Source organism: Canis aureus, chromosome 36 (assembly GCF_053574225.1).
Source record: "Canis aureus isolate CA01 chromosome 36, VMU_Caureus_v.1.0, whole genome shotgun sequence".
In the NCBI taxonomy this organism is placed as follows: Eukaryota; Metazoa; Chordata; class Mammalia; order Carnivora; family Canidae; genus Canis; species Canis aureus.
Window position 1 is genome coordinate 19,210,990 of NC_135646.1, and position 20,636 is coordinate 19,231,625.

General features: G+C 36.5%; 1 protein-coding gene across 5 annotated transcripts in view; it reads left to right on the top strand.

The window, feature by feature from the left end:
- ICA1L (islet cell autoantigen 1 like) overlaps nt 1-20,636 on the top strand; it is an 80,125-nt gene that overhangs the window by 3,632 nt on the left and 55,857 nt on the right. For all 5 annotated transcript variants that reach the window (XM_077885038.1, XM_077885033.1, XM_077885036.1 and 2 more), the window contains exon 2: nt 9,676-9,826. In XM_077885038.1, the coding sequence (XP_077741164.1) occupies nt 9,801-9,826 (26 nt within the window). In that variant the 5' untranslated portion in view covers nt 9,676-9,800. The remainder of the gene's footprint in view (nt 1-9,675; nt 9,827-20,636) is intronic.

The following is a 20,636-nucleotide window of genomic DNA, read 5'->3' on the forward strand; positions in this document are numbered from 1 at the left end:
CTTTTTTCCGTTTTTCTCATTTACTCTTTGGTTGTCTTCCCTTGCCTTCTTTAGAATATTTAGAAAAATATTTCTTTTCCTATCTTTTTATTATGTTTCTTGAATTTATCACAACGTATTTTCAAAGATACTCTAGTACTTAATCAACAGTGTAAGAATATTATTACATTTATATTTGCAATTACCATCTTCTTTTGTGCTCTTACACAATTTACTTCTATATGTGACTTATATTTTTATTACTTTTAATTTAAAGAAATCAATTTTTTAGTGAAATTTAAAGATGCATGTGTATACGTAATGTTCAAAAATTCCTTTGTATTTATCAACATATTTACCTTTTTTGTTCTTTCAAGATTTTATTTATTTATTTTTTTTTTTTTTTTCAAGATTTTATTTAAATTCAAGTTAGTTTACATATAGTGTAATATTAGTTTCAGGGGTAGAATTTAGTGATTCATCAGTTACATACAACATCCAGTGCTCACTACATCAAGTACCCTCCGTAATGCCCATCACCCAATTATCCCATTTCCCTACCCACCTCCCCTCGAGCACCCTCAGTTTGTTCCCTATAGTTAAGAGTCTCTTATGATTTGCCTCCCTTCTTTTTTTTTTTTTAAGATTTTATTTATTTATTCATGAGAGACAGAGAGGCAGAGACACAAGCAGAGGGAGAAGCAGGCTCTCTGTGGGGGACCCCAGGATCACGACCTGAGCCAAAGGGAGATGCGCTTGACCACTGAGCCACTCAGGAGTCCCTGCGTCCCTGTCTTTATTTTTCCTTCCCTTCCCCTATGTTCATCTGTTTTGTTTCTTAAATTGCACAAAAGAGTGAAATCTTATGGTATTTGTCTTTCTCTGACTGATTTATTTCACTTAGCATAATATCCTTTAGTTCCATCCATGATATCATTGTAAATGGCCAGATTCCCTTCTTTTTGATGGCTGAGCAGTATTCCGTTGTGTATATATATACCACATCTTTTCACCACAACCAAGTGGGATTTATACCTGGTCTGCAGAGGTGGTTTGATATCTGCAAATCAATACATGTGATATACCACATTCATAAAAGAAAGGATAAGAACCACATGATCCTGGGGCATCTGGGTGACTCAGTGGTTAAGCATCTGCCTTTGGTTCAGGGCATGATCCAGTGTTGGGGATGGAGTCCCTCATTGGGCTTCCCACATGGAGCCTGCTTCTCCCTCTGCCTATGTTTCTACCTCTCTGCGTCTCTCGTGAATAAATAAATAAAATCTTAAAAAAACAAAGAACCATATGATCCTCTAAATAGATGCAGAAAAGCATTTGACAAAATATACCATTGTTTCTTGATTTAAAAAAATCCTCAAGAAAATACTTTCTCTTCTCTCTGCTTGTGCTCTCTCTCAAATAAGTCTTTGAAAAAAATAAAATAAAAGGAGACACCTGTGTGGCTCAGTTAAGCATCTGCCTTCAGCTCAAGTCATGACCCCAGGGCCCTGGGATCGAGCCCCACATCCTGCTGATTGGTGGGGAACCTGCTTCTCCCTCTCCTCCCCACTCATGCTGTCTCTCATTGTCTCTGTCACCATCTCTGTCTCTCAAGTAAATAAAATATTAAAAAAAAAATCCTCAAGAAAGTAGGGATAGAAGGAACATACCTCAACATTATAAAGTCCATATATGAAGGATCCATAGCTAATATCATCCTCAATGAAGAAAAACAGCTTTTCCCCTAAGGTCAGGAACAAGACAAGAATGTCCACTCTCACCACTGTTGTTTGACATTGTATGGGAAGTCCTCACCTCAGCAATCAGAGGCATCCAAAAAGAAAAGAAAAAAAAAAAAAAAAGAAAGGGCATCCAATCAGTAAGGAAGTCAAACTTTCGCTCTTCATAGATGACATTTATATAGAAAGACCAAAAGACTCCACCAAAAAATTGCTAGAACTGGTACAGGAATCCAGCAAAGTCACAGGATATAAAATCAATGCACAGAGGTCTTTTGCATTTCTATACACCAATAATAGAGCAGCAGAAAGTGAAATCCTATTTACCCTTTTTGATTTCTCTCTTGCTTCCTGTGGAACTGAGTTTCTATATGTTATTTTCCTTCACTGTAAAGAATATTTCAATTCATTTGTAGCGCAGAATTTGTGTGTGGCACAAATTCTTTCAGCTTTGTCTGAAATTTTATTTTGCTTTCATTTTTGAAGGATATTTTTATTGGATATAGAATTCTTGGCCAACTTTGTTTCAAGATTTAAAGATACTTAAAGATACAGTTTGCTTATCTTTTGCCCTCCATTACTTTGTGAAGCAACCTCCTCCTCTTCCTGCTGCCCTGCCAAAGATGAAAGCAGCCAGGGGTCTCTGCAGTCCTAGGTAGGGATAGTCATTTTCTGGATTTTGGATCATTAGCTTTCCTGAATTCTCAGTCCTTGGTGGGCTTTAAGAAAACACTAAATTTTGTGGGTTATTTAGCTTATTCTCATTGTTGGGATGGAGTTAATATTCTCTTGCAGCTTTCTGAAGTGGAAATGGAAGACCAGTATTACACTAACTGAATTAATATTGCTTAAAAATATTTTTATTACTCTTATTTTATTTTTATATTATTCTTATTTTCCAGATTTTTTTAATGGTATTCTTACAGTTGTTTCCCAGTGAATTTTAGATTCCATTTGTCTTCTAAAAAGAATTGCAAACAACTTCTTGGTAATGATTTAGATTACATTGAATGTGTAGATTAATTAATTTATTTATTTATTTTTTTAAATTTTTATTTATTTATGATAGTCACACAGAGAGAGAGAGAGAGAGAGAGAGAGGCAGAGACACAGGCAGAGGGAGAAGCAGGCTCCATGCACCAGGAGCCCGACGTGGGATTCGATCCCCGGTCTCCAGGATCGCGCCCTGAGCCAAAGGCAGGCGCCAAACCGCTGCGCCACCCAGGGATCCCTGTAGATTAATTTAGAGACAAAAGAGCTCTTCGTTTTATTGTCTTGCTTTCTGAGAAAAAGGCGTATCATTTTAAAGTCTTTTCTCTATTTTAGTAGTGTGGGTTAAAAAAAAAAAAAAAGATTTAATTTATTTATTTGAGACAGAGAGAGAGAGAGAAAGCACCAGCAGGGGAAAAGCAGAGGGATAGGGACAAGCGGACTGACTCCACCCTGAGTGGAGCTGGACACAGGGCTCCATCCCACAACCTTGAGATCATGACCTGATCCAAAATTAAGAGTCAGCTAGTTAACCAACTAAGCCACCCAAGTGTCCCTGTTCAGGTAATGTTTTAAGTTTTCTTAATATAAGTTATTTGGTGTTGAATTTGTTCCTAGGAATTTTAAGAGATATGTTTTTTTTCTTCCATTATATTTTCTATTGATTTTTTGGGAAATTGGTAGGAAAACTGCTTAATTTTGTATACTAATTTTATAACCAGCTTACCTTTGAAAGATTTTATTACTTCCAGTGGTTTCACAGTGAATTAAGTGTTTTGGGTATATTGACACATGTAAAATGATAGCTTAGACCCCTCCATTTTAATACTAATCCCTCATTTTTTTTAAAGAATTTATTTATTCCTGGGAGACACAGAGAGGCAGAGACATAGGCAGAGAGAGAAGCAGACTCCATGCAGGGAGCCTAACGTGGGACTCGATCCCAGGACCCCAGGATCACCATCTGAGCCAAAGGCAGACAGTCAACCACTGAGCCACCCAGGCGCCCCCCTCATTTTTTTTTTTTTTAGTCTCACTGTATCATTCAGCACTTCTAGAACAATGCTAATAACAGAGTAATAGTAGGCTTCCTTAATATTGTAATGTTATTCCTTGCTTTAATGGGAATGCTGTTGGTGTTTTACCATTAAGCATTATGGTGGCCATTTTTTAAAAATTTATTCATTCATGAGACAGAGAGAGGTAGAGACATAGGCAGAGGGAGAAGCAGGCTCCATGGAGGGAGCTCAACGTGGGACTCAATCCAGGGTCTCCAGGATCAGGCCCTGGGCTGAAGGCAGATGCTCAACCGCTGAGCCACCCAGGTGCCCCTATGCTGGCCTGTATGTGTATTTAATAATTATGAGTTTGTGTGTATGTGTGCTTAAGCCCCTCCCCCATTAGAATAGAAACCTATATTCCCATTTCATTGAAAAAAAATTTTTTTTTTAAGTATACTCCATGCCCACCGTGGGGCTGGATGGAACTCACAATGCTGAGATGAAGAGTCACATGTTCTATTGACAGAACTAGCCAGGTACCCCTGAAAGATAAAAAAAAAAAAAAAAAAAAAAAAAAAAAAGATGTTAAATCTTAGAGTGGATGTTAAATTTTATTAAATGCCTCTTTATCATGAAGATGAAGAATACTTTTGTTTTTGCTAACATTTTAATGAGATGTTCTGGAATTTTTGTCACAGTAATTTTCACAAATTTTTATTTTTTATACATGTACCTATTATTTTAACAATTATAGCAATTCTGTTTTGTTCGTTATAATCACATTTAGATTTAACCAAATTAAATGCTAATTGCTAACCCTTTTCACCATTTCTCCACTTTATAAATTCTTCATTTTTAAAGACATTTTAGTTGTATGGATTGTGGCTTCAAATAATTTATTTGTTTTATTTGTTCTGGGGAGACATTTATGTTTGCTGTATTCCTAATTCTTGCATATTTAAAAGACTTTTCCAGATACTCAGTCTTCCTCATAGTCCTATCTCATTGATTCTAAGAAGCACCTGTTCATATTTTCACATCTCTGAAATTATTTCTGAAATCTGCAATTTTTATACATTTCAAAATTGATGATTTGAAAAATAGTTTACTTTGTAACTCTTTCTTATATAGAGTTATGTAAAATAATGGTATACCTTTCAAATGATGGTATCTTCCCATGATGAAATATGGTAAGATAGGGGCACCTGGGTGGCTCAGTTGGTTAAGCATCTGACTCTTGGTTTTGGCCCAGGTCTTGATCTTGGTGTTGTGAGATCCAGCCCCATGTCAGGCTCCACACCCACTGGGGAGTCTGCTTGAGATTCTCTTCTTCTCCTTCTCCCTCTCCCCCTGCTCACATATACTTTCTCTCTCAAATAAATAAATCTTTTAAAAAATATGATAATTCCAAATTATTAGGTTACCATAAAATAATTTTTATCCATAAGATTTAAAAAGATCAGAAATTTAATAACAGTGTGCTGAGTTGCAGTGAATAAGCACTTTCCTCTCATTATTAGTAGGAGTAAAAATTCAGTACAATCTCTATGGAGGACAGTTTAGGAAAATGAAAAATTTAAATGCATATATATACTCTTTGATTCAGCCAATATACTTCCAGGATTTTATCTTATAGGCAAATTTGCATGTATTTTAAATAATATATATGCTTATTCTTACTATTCAGCATGGTTTAAATAATAATATTCCAGAAACAATTTAAATATGTCAATAGTAGACCATTTTAGTAAATTATAGTACATCCATTAAGTGGAATATTAAATGTTAAAATTATATTTCACTAAGTAGAAAATTCTATGTCATATTCTTTTTCACTTCACATTGTACACAGTACTCACTTTTATCCATTGTCTAAATGTGCTGAGGAGATGTCTGAAGCCAGCATAAATTATTTAATTTGTAAGCGACCCTGCTTCTTCTAGATGCTAATAACATCTTTTCTTTATCCTTAAAATTTGGCAACATCCCATAATATATCTTAAATCTTGATTATTCCGTGTTAATTTTTCCTGATACATGACAAAAACCTTTTAGTTTTTCACCTCTATATCCTTGAATATTTTGGCTGTTCCATATTGTCTGCCTTTCTGTCCAAGAATATTACTTATGTTAGATTTAAATGGCTTATCTTACAAATCTACCATCTTTGTTCTGACCTCTTTGTTAGAATCTAACCACCTTTATTTTGTCATGTTCATCCTGAATGATTTTCCCTGGCTTGTCATCCATATTACTAACTTGCTTTTCTGAAATAGCTATTCTACTTGGAGTTGTTTCTAATATGAATTCAAGTACTGTTCTCTCTTTTTTCCTTTTATTTTTTGCTTCTTTCAGCTCTTTTAAGAAATCTGTTTGGTGGAGTTGTGTTCTATTTATCTGATGCAAAGTTTTTCTTTAAAATTCTATTTTATGAAGCAGTTCTCCAAATGTACATATTTTTCTCTTTTCCATATTATGATCCCTCCTCCTTTTCAGCCAGTCCTACTTTTTAATATTATTTATTGTTGAAAAGGACAGTTGTGTTCTGGACTACTCTTTGCCCAGAAATGGTATAAGCCATTGGAATAACTGCCTTAGAGGCCAAGATAGGAGACTGAACACATTGTCGTGATCTCTTTTCTTTAATTGGCTGCTTGGTGGCAACAGTTGTCATATGCTCTCTCTAATCAGGTTCCCACAGCATATGTTAAACATTCATTCCAGAGGCAAATCAATGCTGATATATCTCTGATTGATCTGCTTTGCTTTAGTTTGCTGACAAGGTTGACCACTAGCTTACTGTTTTGTTTCTCTGCAGACATCTCTTGGCAAGGAAAACTTAAAAATGCATGGCAACTAGGTTTTAGGGAGCCCAATACATAATGCCTCTTGGCCCCTTTTTTTTTTTTTTTTTTTTTTTTTGAGATTTTACTTATTTATTCATGAGAGAGAGAGAGAGAGAGAGAGAGAGAGAGAAAGGCAGAGACACAGGCAGAGGGAGAAGCAGGCTCCATGCAGGGAGCCCGATATGGCACTTGATCCCAGGACTCCAGGATCACACCCTGGGCCAAAGCAGGTGCTAAACCACTGAGCCACCCAGGCATCCCTACCTCTAGGCTCTTTTGTTCTCTCCTGAGATTGAAACCAATTCAAATAAGGTGAAAGGAGCTGAGGCAGATGGAGATAAAATATCAGCTTTATTGTTGAGAGAGCTGTTGGAAGATACAGTATGGGTGGTCTTCTAATATGTCTGTTTTCCAGCCCACGGGAAACTTTGGGTCTTTGTAATAGTCATACTTACCTAGGACTTTTGATAAATTAGCTCTACCCAATCAAAAAATATGGACCAGAGGTGAACTTGTCAGGTTTCTCACTTAAGGGGTAATAGGGCAAGAGGCTAGGAAGGTGTATGGAAATTTTGTCCTTGTGGAAACTAGAAGAATTGAAAATAAACATCCCCCACCTTAAACATCATGATCCCTTTTTTAGTAGTCTTCTTTGCCAGGAAATAGGCAAAGAAGAGGGAGATAGGTATTAGAGTACTTAGAGAGATAGGTACAGGTACCCCGTAGAATGCTGTCTGCTTCCTCCATAAGTCTGGCTCTGTGCCTTTAAGGACTCATGTTTTAGTGATTGATTATTGGAATTGTTCTTCAGGGGATCCCTGGGTGGCGCAGCGGTTTGGCGCCTGCCTTTGGCCCAGGGCGCGATCCTGGAGACCCGGGATCAAATCCCACGTCGGGCTCCCGGTGCACGGAGCCTGCTTCTCCCTCTGCCTGTGTCTCTGAGCCTCTCTCTCTCTCTCTGTGACTATCATGAATAAATAAATAAAATCTTTAAAAAAAAAAAAAAAAAAAAAAAAAAAAGGAATTGTTCTTCAGGACCCACTCAATTTGCCAAAACTGAATCTCTTTGAGGTTAGATGAGATGCATGGCAGATTTGGATATCCGCTTTAAATATGATGCAAACTTCATTGTATCTGAAATTTATACATTAGCATCAGTGCTGTGAGATGTGACTATTTTGCACAGGGGTTTCCTTCTCTGATTTTAGTTCTATTTTGGTCATTGAAAGGAATTATGCAAACATGGATGCATTTCCTCATCTTTCCCAGAAGCTGTTAACCTTTTAAATCATTGTTCATCTAACAGATGAACATATTTTTCTTTGATTTGTACTTCCTTTTTTTTTCATTTGTACTTCTTGAGTTACAAAAGAGAGTAAATAACATTTTTGTGTATTCATTGGATTTTTGATGTTCTTTTCTAAATTGCTTATTCTTTTGTCTTCATCTTTCAAATGATGAGTTTGTATTTTCAGTTATGAGTTCTCTAATTTAAAAATACTAAATTTTTCTTCTTTATATCTTACCTTGTCCAGCTATATCTTTTCAAGATTTGCTTATGGTGCCTTTATTATATAAATTTAAATTTTTTAACAATATACTACATGATTTCTGTGCTGGTATCCTGTTAGAATGATTTCTGACCCCAAACTTATCAAACATTCTGTATTTTCACATGATGTTGTTATAAGGTTTTAACATTTAAATTTTTAGCCATCCTTACATTGACTAAGAATCACTTTTTTTCAAACAGTTAATTGTCCAATGATAGTTATTGAATAACATATCCCTTTCTTACTGATTTGAAATGCTATATTGATTATAGTGGGCTGAATGTGACCCCCAAAGACAACCAGTCCTAAGTCCTGCAATCTGTGAATGTCACCTCATATGGTAAAGTTTTACAGATGTGATTGAGTTATGGATCTTTTGAAGTAAGATGATTCTGGATTACCTGGGAAGATTCTAAATGCTATCACAAGTGTCCTTATTTTAGAGAGAGGCAGAGGGAGATGAAGCACATACACAGAGGAGAAGGCAAGGTGTGAAGTCAGAGGCAGAGATTGGGGTTATGTTGCCACTATTCAAGGACTGCCAGCAGTCACCAGTACCTGGAGGAGAGAAGGAAGCATCTCTCCTAAGCTTCCCAGAGAATCCAGCCCTGCTGATACCCTGATTTTACACTTCTGGCCTCCAGAACTCAGATAATAAATTTCTGTTTTTTAATGCTACCGAGTTTGTGATAGTTTGTCTCAGCAGCCACGGGAAATTAATACATTGATCATATATATACCTATTCTTTGATATTTTTGGGTCTCTTTGTGAATTTTATTTTCATTTATTCCACTGTTGTGTCTGTCCTGCTGCCAGTACCATTCTGTTTTAACTAGTAGGGTTCACATTCAGATTTATTTTTTAAAAAAATTAAGATTTATTTATTTGAGAGAGAGTTTGAGAAGGCGGAGGGGCGGAGGGAGGAGGAGAATCTCCAGCGACTCCATGCTGAGCTCAGAGCCCAACATGGCTCAGTCTCACAACTCTGAGATCAAGATCTGAGCCAAAACCAAGAATCAGATGCTCAACCAACTGTGCCATCCAGGGACCCTTCCTTATTCTTTTATTATTCCTTTTTGAGGATATTAGTTAGAGGGTTGTGTTTTGTTTTGTTTCCCTTCTATGTTGTCTTAATTTCCTTCAGCTATTTTCTTTTTCCTATTTGTTGGTTTAGGTTAGAGGTCTTTCTTGATGGAGACTTCCCTCAGATACCTGTAGATCTTTGGTTTTCTGTTTATATTTAAGAGGAAGACTCTAACAAAACTAATCAGAAGCTTTGTATATATGAGTGAGCTTGTCAACTGGCTAATTTTGCTCTAGAGTAAATAGGCAAAGATCCTTTTATGATGTCCAAATGACATACTTCTTTTCTCTGAAGCTTTTAATTCTTTCCAGAAAAAAGAATGTTACAGTCCTTTCTGAGGAATGGAAAGGTGTGTGTGTGTGTGTGTGTGTGAGGGGGGGGGGGGAGAGAGAAAGCTTTGCTACTGGTGAACAAAGAATGGAAAAAGAACTTGACATTCAAAGTTCTGTATGTAGGCTTTCACTTTATCATTTTGTTTTTAGGCCGAGTCTTCTGCAGTGTTGTCTTACTGAAGTCCAGAACTTCCTTGGTTCAATTTACTCAACTCTCATTGAGTGGCATAGAATAGAAGGGGCCTCAAGGTCCAGACAGCTGTATAAAGACTTCAATGAATCCTCCTTCCACTTCCAAATGGTGAGTCTTTATCTGCAAGATAATTGACTCACTGCTTATTAGCATTACTTGTTAGTTGCTTAGGTAACAACTTTTTCTCCAAAAGTGTACTCAAGTTTCTCATCTGCTTTGTCACTATACTTACTCTCCCTATACTTATGAGTTAATTGCTTGCTTTTCTGTTTTATGCTTTTACTGTTATTTTAGTGGATTAGGGAAAGGAAAGCAGGTAAGTGCATGTGGTCAATCTGCATTTTTAACAGGGCACCTAATTTTTTAATACCTGAATGACCTCTTCCAGGAATGTTGAGCTTTAAAATTTTAAATTTAAAAATCAGTTAAGTAAAAAGTTTCAGGTTTTAAAAATTTACATCGTATATATTTTTGTTTATTTATAGGCTGTATGTAATCATTAAAATAACATCTTATACTTGTATACAAATTTATTTTTTTAAGTAAGCTCTGTTCCTAATGCGGTACATGAACTCACAACCCTGAGGTCAAGAGTTGCATGCTCTACCAAATAAGCCAGGCAGACACCTCACAACTTTATACTTTTCAAAGAAATTTTGCGTGTTATTCCATTTGATCCTCATAATATGAGAGGCTCTGCACTTGGGAAGGTTGAGCATAACAGAAGGCTGAAAGAAGTATTGGCCTGAAATATGCAGTGAAGTTGGAAATATTCTTAAGTTTCCTAGGAGATTAGCTTTATTTTTTTAATTTAAATTCAGTTTTCCAGCCTATAGTATAACACTCAGTGCTCATCCCATCAAGGGCCTTCCTTAATGCCAGTCACCCAGTTACCCCATTCCCCCATCCACCTCCCCTTCTACGACTCTTTGTTTCCCAGAGTTAGGAATCTCTCATGGTTTGTCTTCCTCTCTAATTTTTCCCAACTCAGTTTCCCCCCTCATGTGTGAAACTATGATAATTGTCTTTCTCCGATTGAAGGAGATTAGCTTTAATATCATTTTAACATAAGAATTTAGTAATTGATACTTTAAACTGTTAAAAGGATTTTAAATATAGTTTTTTAGCCATTCTTTCAAAAATATTTCTTTTGGCTCACTTCCTTTTCCTTAATATAATGTATAAGATTAAAAAAAAATTTTTTAAGTAATCTTGACACCCAATGTGGAGCTTGAACTCACGATTCAGAGATCAAGAATCGCATGCTCCACTGACTGAGTCAGCCAGGCACCCCTTTATTTAATATTTTTATTTTCTACTTTTTACTTAAAAAAATTTATTTTTAATTTAAAAAATTTTAAGTAATCTCCACACCCAACATGGGTATTGAACTCATGACCCTAAGATCAAGGATCAGACACCCTATTGACTGAACCAGCCAGGTACCCGTCTTAATATATTGTTTATAGTTTGAATGGTCTTACTGATTTCATCAAAATTTTTCAAGTCTTGTTTTCTAGTAATCTATTTTATTTATTTATTTATTTATTCATTCACTCATTCATTCATTCATTCATGAGAGACACACACAGAGAGAGAGGCAGAGACACAGGCAGAGGGAGAAGCAGGCTCCATGCAGGGAGCCCGACGTGCGACTTGATCCCAGGTCTCCAGTATCACACCCTGGGCTGAAGGTGGCGCTAAACCACTGAGTCACCGGGGCTGCCCTCTAGTAATCTATTTTAAATGCTATTCATATATTCTTTATGAAATGATATAATTAAGGTGATGTAAGTAAATCATATTTCTATAGTAAATTCTTAAACAGAAAGTCTGAAAAGTAGGTAATAATCCTGAGGCATCACTTTTGGGGGAAAAAATGAGCTCTGATTTGTCTTTTTTTAACTTCTTTAGAGACTAAAATTATGCTAACTACCAAAATTATAGACTACTTCTATAAAAATAAATTTTATTATAACTAGAAATTCAAATGTAGTTTACAATCAAAACTTGATTTTGTTAATACCTGTCTCTCTTGTTTTCATTCTTATAAACAACACCAATTTTTATGTATCTATCTGGTTCTTGGAAACCTGTAGGTTTTTCAAAGTTGGGTTGCCTGGAAATTAGTTAACTAAATATTGTGTATTTCAGTTAACTCACTATAAGATAGGAGACATCTTTAATCACACCTTTCCCACCTTCAAAATGGAAAAGAACATTGCTTGTGGAATCAAAAAGCCTGGACGTGGGGACATCTGGGTGGCTCAGCAGTTTAGTGACTGCCTTTGGCTAGGGCATGATCCCAGAGTCCCAGGATGGAGTCCCACATGGGGCTTCCTGCATGGAGCCTGCTTCTCCCTCTGCCTGTGCCTCTCTGCCTCTCCCTCTCTCTCTCTCTGTCTCTCATGAATAAATAAAATCTTATAAAAACAAAACAAAACCTGGATGTGTACTAAGTATCAGGGTGTTCTTAATGTACATGTATCTTTGAAAAAGTTCCTTTAATTTCACAGAGCCTCAGTGATCTCCTTTATAAAACTGGAATAATAAAATCAATCATTTCTAGCTTTTGGGGTTATTATAAGGATCAAATTTGATGAAATGTGTGACAACTTTAAAAATTGTCAAGAGTTCTACAAGTATAATTATTATTTTAGTATATAGTAATACTAAGATTATAAAAAATGTCTAGATATTGTAAGCCTCCCATAAGACTTTACCATTTATATAATTTTGAATTCTTTTAGAAAAATAATTAAGCTGTAGTCCTTTTATAAGAATATTTGGTCAAGATGATAACCTCTCTGTGGGTGACCTTCCTGTTTAATATGGGATTTTGAATGTAAGTAATTGCCATAATCCTTCTATTTTAGATAGATATAGGTCTGTATTTAATTTAATTTTCTCATATCGGTGTCTTTTTTTTTTTTTTTTAAGATTTTATTTATTTATTCATGAGAGACACAGAGAAAGGTAGAGACCTAGGCTGAGGGAGAAGCAGGCTCCCTGTGGGAACCTGTTGCGGGGCTTGATCCCAGGACCCTGGGATAATGACCTGAGTCAAAGGCAGATGCTTAACTACTGAGCCCTCAGGTGCCCCTCATATTGGTGTCTTATTAGTGTTATGATTGCAGTGCCAAGTTACAGCACCCAGAACAAAGCCAACATTTAACATACATGTGAAACTGACTTCCTCATTGGGACTACTTGGAAATTTCAGCTAATTTAGTTCACTAATTCTAATGTCCATGGTATTTACTAATTTCATTTTTTAAAAGATATTATTTATTTGTAGAAAGCATGAGTGAGAGTAGGGAGAGCAGCAGAGGGAGAGGGAGAAGCAGATTCCCCACTGAGCATGGAGCTTGGGGCTTGATCCCAGGACCAAGAGATCAGGACCCGGGCCAAAGGCAGATGCTTAACTGACTGAGCCACTCAGGTGCCCCTTTTGTATTTTATTAATTTCAATTACTCTAGTCCTGTAATACTTCTTGTATCTCAGTAACCAAATCATATTTGGCTAAACAACAGTTAAATTTATGTATCTGAAAGGATTCATGTTTGTAGCCTTTATACAATTCTAGTCAAATATTAAAGCTGGTACTTTATATATAATATATCCATTGGTGCAGTTTCAGGAAGATTGTCAATCAGTGACTTGATAGACTTTCAAATCAGTAGTCCCTAATAATATTAGTGGGCTTCAGTTTATCTCCATGTATGACAGGGAGCAAACTTAATCTACTCATTGATTGACTAGAACTAAAAACCATTTCCAAATTAATGGACAGTTGATAAAAGATTAGTCAGGTAGTATCTTTAAAAATTAATTATATATAATATATGTTAGATATATATATTATGTTATATATAATGTATGTGTATATTTATGTATGTATATACATATATGCATATGAACAAAGAATAAACATTTTCTTATTACAAACAATAAAGCTTAAAGAGACTTATGATTCTTCAAAGTATACTTTTGAGAATCATGGTCTAGATTGGGGGTCTGTAAACTTTTTCTATAAAAGGCCATATAGTCAGTAATTATGGCTTTGTGAGCCATGGAATCTGGTGGTTTAACTACTTAATCTACTTAACTCTACTGCTGTAGCAAAACAACTCAGAACTAGTTTTTCTGACCAGTTTGCCAGTCAGCCTAGATCAACTCTTGACTTGAGATGTGTTCTCAGTTAAGTAGATCATTTGCCCACAAAGCACTTTCTTCAGAGATGAGTTGGATTACACTGGTAAACCTGAGTTCCTTTTATTAGGTTGAACCATGTGAAATTGCTAGTTTTGTAGGTCAAAAATGGTCTAATGTTATCAATTTCTTATTGATCAGTTATCTATTTTATTAATGAAAACATTTTTTGTATATTTTTTTATTGGAGTTCGATTTGCCAACATATAGTATAACACCCAGTGCTCATCCCATCAAGTGCCCCCCTCAGTGTCCATCACCCAGTCACCCTAATGAAAACTTTAATAAGTACATACAGTCTTTTGCTAATGTACCAGTGAATGATTTTGTAACAAATGAGGATAAACAATACTCTAATCCCTTTATAGCATTGTTGAATGTTAGAATTAAAAAAAAATTTTTTTTTAAAGATTTTATTTATTTATTCATGAGACAGAGAGGCAGAGACACACAGGCAGAGGGAGAAGCAGGCTCTATGCAGGGAGCCTAATGTGGGACTGGATCCCGGGTCTCCGGGATCACAACCTGGGCTGAAGGCGGTGCTAAACTGCTGAGCCACCTGGGCTGCCCTGAATGTTAGAATTAATGTAAACTTTTCACTCTGACTCTAGATAGAATATGTTTTCTGTATGTAATTGTTTTATACTCTTAGTTATGATAAGGCATTTTATTTTTTCTTTAAGATTTTATCTACTTATTCATGAGAAACAGAGAGAGAGGTAGAGACACAGGCAGAGGGAGAAGCAGGCTCCATGCAGGGAGCCCAACATGGGACTCAACCCCGGGTCTCCAGGATTATGCCCTGGGCTAAAGGCAGTGCTAAACCGCTGAGCCACCCAGACTGCCCCATAAGGCTTTTTATAAGCCTTCTGTCAGTTTCTCATTTTATAGAAGTCTCCATCCCGGGGATCCCTGGGTGGCTCAGTGGTTTAGCACCTGCCTTTGGCCCAGGGCATGATCCTGGAGTCCTGGGATCAAGTCCCGCGTTGGGCTCCTGGCATGGAGCCTGCTTCTGCCTCCTCCTGTGTCTCTGCCTCTCTCTCTCTCTCTCTCTCTCTCTCTCTCTCTCTAGGTCTACCATAAATAAATAAATAAATCTTAAAAAAGTCTCCATCCCTTTTTTTTTTTTGTATATATTTTTTATTGGAGTTCGATTTGCCAACATATAGCATAACACCCTGTGATCATCCCGTCAAGTGCCTCCCTCAGTGCCCATCACCCAGTCACCCTTTCCACCACCCCTTGTTCGTTTCCCAGAGTTAGGTGTCTCTCATGGTTTGTCTCCCTCACTGATATTTCTCACTCATTTTCTCTCCTTTCCCCTTTATTTCCTTTCACTATTTTTTATATTCCCCAAATGAACGAGACCATATGTTTGTCCTTCTCTGATTGACTTACTTCACTCAGCATAATACCCTCCAGTCCCATCCATTTTGAAGCAAATGGTGGGTATTTGTCGTTTCTAATGGCTGAGTAATATTCCATTGTATACATATACTATATCTTTGTCTCCATCCCTTGAATCAAAATAGAAAATTGAACTAGATTTAACGTGATTTAAGTATCTCTTATACAGAGAACACATTTTTCATTAACCTATATCATTCATATCATAGTGAATCCATAACATAATACCAAGAGCCTGGTCCAAATTTAATTCACCTTCCTTGAACCCTCTCCAAATTTTACCACCTTTCTGCTTTTTTTTTTCTTTTTTAAAGATTTTGTTTATTTATTCATGAGAGACACACAGAGACAGGCAGAGACATAAGTAGAGGGAGAAGCAGGTTCCCTGCAGGGGCCTGATGTGGAACTTGATCCCAGGACCCCGGGATCATGCCCTGAGCCAAAGGCAGACACTCAACCATTGAGCCACCCAGGTGCTTCTCTTCTCTGCTTTCTTTTTTGAAGGTCTCATCAATTCCCACTGCTTAAATGTCTTTTTATAGCTAACTCCTAAATCACTGTTCCTTTTTTTTTTTTTTTTTTCTTTTTGCGGGGTAGGGACAGAGGAAGAGGGAGAGAGAGAATCTTATGTTCCATGCTCAGTGCCAAACATGGGGCTCAATCTCACAACTCTGCAATCATGACCTGAGCCAAAATCAAGAGGCAGTCAGTTGGTTAAATAACCACCCAAATCACCATTTCTAATCTGAGTGCCAATAAAAATTAAAATGAAAAACTACAAAATAATACTTCTTAAATACTCAAAATTTCTAAGTGCTTCACATCGATTTTCTCATTTAATTCTTATAACAATCTATTTACTTCATTATTCCTGTTTTACTGATGAGAGAACTAAAGGTCAGAGAGACTAATAAAACTCACACAAGATCCCACAGCTAGTGAGTAGTAGAGTTATTAAGTTCAAACCTAGCAATCTGACTAGAGACCCACGCTTGAAACAATCTTTATCACTACAGTTGTAATTGCTTTTTAATTATTTCTGTAAACTCAGATGCCACTTAACATTTCCGACTCAGAATTTCACATATCAGATGCAAAATGTTCCCATTTCTTTTCCTAATTCTCCTTATTTTTCAGGAGCAAAACTGATAAGTCATTGCTAACCAAATTCTATATAGATTATTCCTTCAAGGGTAGCCCCAGTGGCGCAGTGGTTTAGCGCCGCCTGCAGCCCAGGGCATGATCCTGGAGACCCTGGATCGAGTCCCACATCACGCTCTCTGAATGGGGCCTGCTTCTCCCTCTGCCTGTGTCTCTGCCTCTCTCTCTGTCTCTATGAGTAAATAAATAAAATCTTAAAAAAAAAAAAAAAGATTATTCCTTCAAATCTGTTTTTAGGGTATTGTCCTTGGTCCTGATTCTTATTAGATTATGTCTGGAATGTGGAAAGATTGTTACTAAGGAAAGATTGTTACTGTTTAACCTTTCTGCTGCTCAAAAAACCTTTATTGGTACCACATTACCTATTAAATATAGAGACCACTACAATCTATCAGCAATCTATCCTTTTCTTTTTCAGTCTATTTTTGGAATGACATTTCCTTGTCTCATGCTATTAAGATCTCTGTTTTTTGTTTTTGTTTTGTTTTAAGATTTTATTTATTCACAAGAGACACAGAGAGAGAGAAAGAGAGGCACAGACACAGGCAGAGGGAGAAGCAGGCTCCATGCAGGAAGCCTGACATGGGACTTGATCCTGGGTCTCCAGGATCACACCCTGGGCTGAAAGCGGTGCTAAACCGCTAAGCCACCCGGGCTGCCCAAGATCTCTATGTTTCTTCAGTATTTCACTTGTGGTACCTAGCATACCTGAATTCTAATCTTATTTCTTTTATTAATAGGTGTGAGATTGTTGGTAAGAGAGGGAAATAGGAGCTCCCTTGTAAATAATGTTCATGTGGCATTAATACATAGTCTTTGTAATAACTTCTCAGTCTTTTTTAATGTACTTGCTAATTCATAAGTAAAATTGCTATTTAAGAGTATAACTATTTAATGTGTACTTAACAATGAATGAATGGATGACTCTCATCTTTGGATAAGAGCTTGCTAGTGCTGCATAATAATAATAAATAAAATATGAGAAAGACAAAACCAAAAAGATATAAATGGGCTTGATAATCAGGTAAACATTTTTCAAAATAATAGTTATGCAAAAGCTAGTTATACATGTTAATAGTAGTAAATTGGTAAACTACAGAAAACTATCACTCTTTATCCCACTGTAGAGAAAAAATTTATTGACATTTTGGAGTGTTTCTTATCATTAGTTGAAATCATTAACAAACTTTGATCCTTTGGGGAAATGCTAATTGTAAGAAAACTTATGGTTTGGGAGCCAGAGTAATCAGGAGTACTATATTAATATTAAACAGCAAACTTGTCTAATGTATTTTCTTAATTGCACCAAGCAGTTACGTTATATTTAGTCAAAAGTCTTTACAGATTATTTTTTCTCAAGGGAATTTTAGTACTTCCATCAGTCTACATATTACCATCAGTCTGATTTGCTTCCTTTTTAGTGATGTCACAGTAATGAGATACTAAAGTAAGTACAGAATTACCTCTGAAGAGAACATTGATTTAAGATTTGTACTCCAAATCCAAGGGATAGATAAAAAATAGAAATTGTTTCATGCAAAAAGGAATAAAGTGTTCTATACGGTGACTGTGTTCAAGTAAAAAAAAAAATACTCTTACTGGAAATAAAGATTTCTAGTTAAGATGGCATAGTAACATTTGCTCTCAACTTATGGTAATTAGAAAAAAATTAAGAAGCAACCCCAAAAAGATGTATCTTAGCTAGATAATAAGATAATTATGAACCAAAAACAAAATAGAAAAATAAAGTAGTGAGTGGAGCTGAAACAGATGTGCTGAGCTCGCAGTATAGAAATAGGCTCTGGCATTTAGGAGTTCAGTTTCTGCAGGTTAGTAGAAATTAAAGTGTTTCCCATGCACTGTTTCTTCAGACCTGATTAGGTCAATAGTATTTCAGTTATCATTCTAACAGAGGCTCTAAGGTAACCGTTTAAGATGCTGTGGAAGTGGGAACCCTGAAGGTGAACTGGAAACAAGTGAATAACCAGTAGTAAAGAGGAATAACCACTGAGGAGAAGGAAAAAATTAAAGATTCTGTACTCACAATAAGCCTATAAAATTCAGCCAACAAAATTGACATTTGGAACATGAATTCATTGCAGGTGAAAATAATTTTATGGAAAAGTCTAAGAATACTATATATTTATGCTGCTACAGAGAAAAATTATAGAATGTTAACTGTTAAAAAAGACATGAAATTAGAAGAATATGAAGAAGAACCAATTAGAAATCTTGGAAATTACAAAAGAAAGAAATCAAGAAGCAGTCACTGGATACTAAAAAAACGTCAATAGCTGTGATGAACTCTAGACAGAACTGTAAAAGAGAATTTATAAATTGGAAGATTGTAGTGAGGAATTTACCCAAAATACGGCACAGAAAAACAGATACAAAAATGATCCATTAAGATGTATAAAGAGGGGATCCCTGGGTGGCTCATCGGTTTGGCACCTGCCTTCAGCCCAGGGCGTGATCCTGGAGTCCTGGGATCAAGTCCCACGTCGGGCTCCCTGCATGGAGCCTGCTTCTCCCTCTGCCTGTGTCCCTGCCCGCCCCGCCCCCTTTCCGTGTCTCTCATGAATAAATAAATAAAATCTTAAAAAAAAAAAAAGATGTATAATGAATAATACCCAAAAGAAGAAGTAGATAAAAAAGAAGAAATTATGGCTTAAAAGAAAGGACCTGAATCTCCAGAATGATAATACCCTACCAAAACATATCCTAGAGAGCCTGAGGGCATCAACATTAAATAGAATACTCTAAAAGATTCAAAAGATGATAAAATTTACTCAGAAAGAAGCGATAGTTTGACTCCAGAGTTCTCATTGACTACAGCAGATGCCCTAAGACATGGGGATTCTGTCTTCAAAGAATTAAACACTAAAGAATGCTATGTAATGGAAACAACAGAACACATGCATACATAGCAACGTATATAGGACCTAAAAACAAAGGGCTGAGTGAAAAATACCCAAAAAGTCAGAAATCTACAACACTGTAACATTTGTGTATGCTAGAATGTGTACATAACACATTTTAGAAGAATACATTCAGATAAAAAAGTACACATTTAACACATTAGAATGATTGTGAGGAGAGATGGAAATGAGAAAGGAGTTAAAAAAAATCAACGAACAAATAAAATGAATCTTGCATGGACCAATAGTGATAGCTTAAAAAAAAAAGGAAAAATACAAGAAGTTGTTAGTCTAGACTTTTATATACAAGAAACATTGAATGGGGGCACCTGGGTGGCTCAGTCGGTTGAGTATCCAACTTTTGGTTTTGGCTTGGGTCATGATTTCGGAGTCCTGGGATCAAGCCCCACCTCAGGCTCCAAGCTCAGTGGGGAGTCTGAGGATTCTCTCCCTCTCCGTTGCCCTTCCCTCAGCTTGTGCTCTCACTCAAATAAATAAATCTTAAAAAAAAAAAAACAAACAAACATGAAAGAAAGCAAAATAGAGTTTCATAGATATCAAGACCAAGCATGGGCAGCCCTGGTGGTGCAGCGGTTTAGCGCTGCCTGCAGCCCGGGGTGTGATTCTGGAGACCCAGGATCGAGTCCCGCATTGGGCTTTCTGCGTGGAGCTTGCTTCTCCCTCTTCCTGTGTCTCTGCCTCTCCCTTCGCTCTCTCTGAATGAATAAATAAATAAATCTTTAAAAAAAAAAAAAAAGACCAAGCATTTTTTACCCACAGGATTCACTATAAGAACTATTAAAGATGGACCGTTTCAAGAGCAAAGAAGGAAACTATAGGATATAAGAAATAATGGTTAGCTATCCTTTCTCTTCCCATTTGGGGAAACCTGCCCTAATCTAGTTACCTCTGACTAGTTGGCAAATTTGTTTAGTCCTGATGCTCAGTGAGGAGGACCATTTAGCTTTCACACTGAACTGTATCTACAAACTTTGCCATTGTTAATAACAAAAAATGGGATTTTTGGCTTTCAGCTACTATACCTTACATTATTTGTTTCCTAATTCTTTAGACCAATGCAGGGCAATAAAAAAAGAACACACTAGGGAAGCCTGGGTGGCTCAGCGATTTAGTGCCTGCCTTTGGCCCAGGGCGTGATCCTGGAGTCCTGGGATCGAGTTCCACGTTGGGCTCCTTGCGTGGAGCCTGCTTCTCCCTC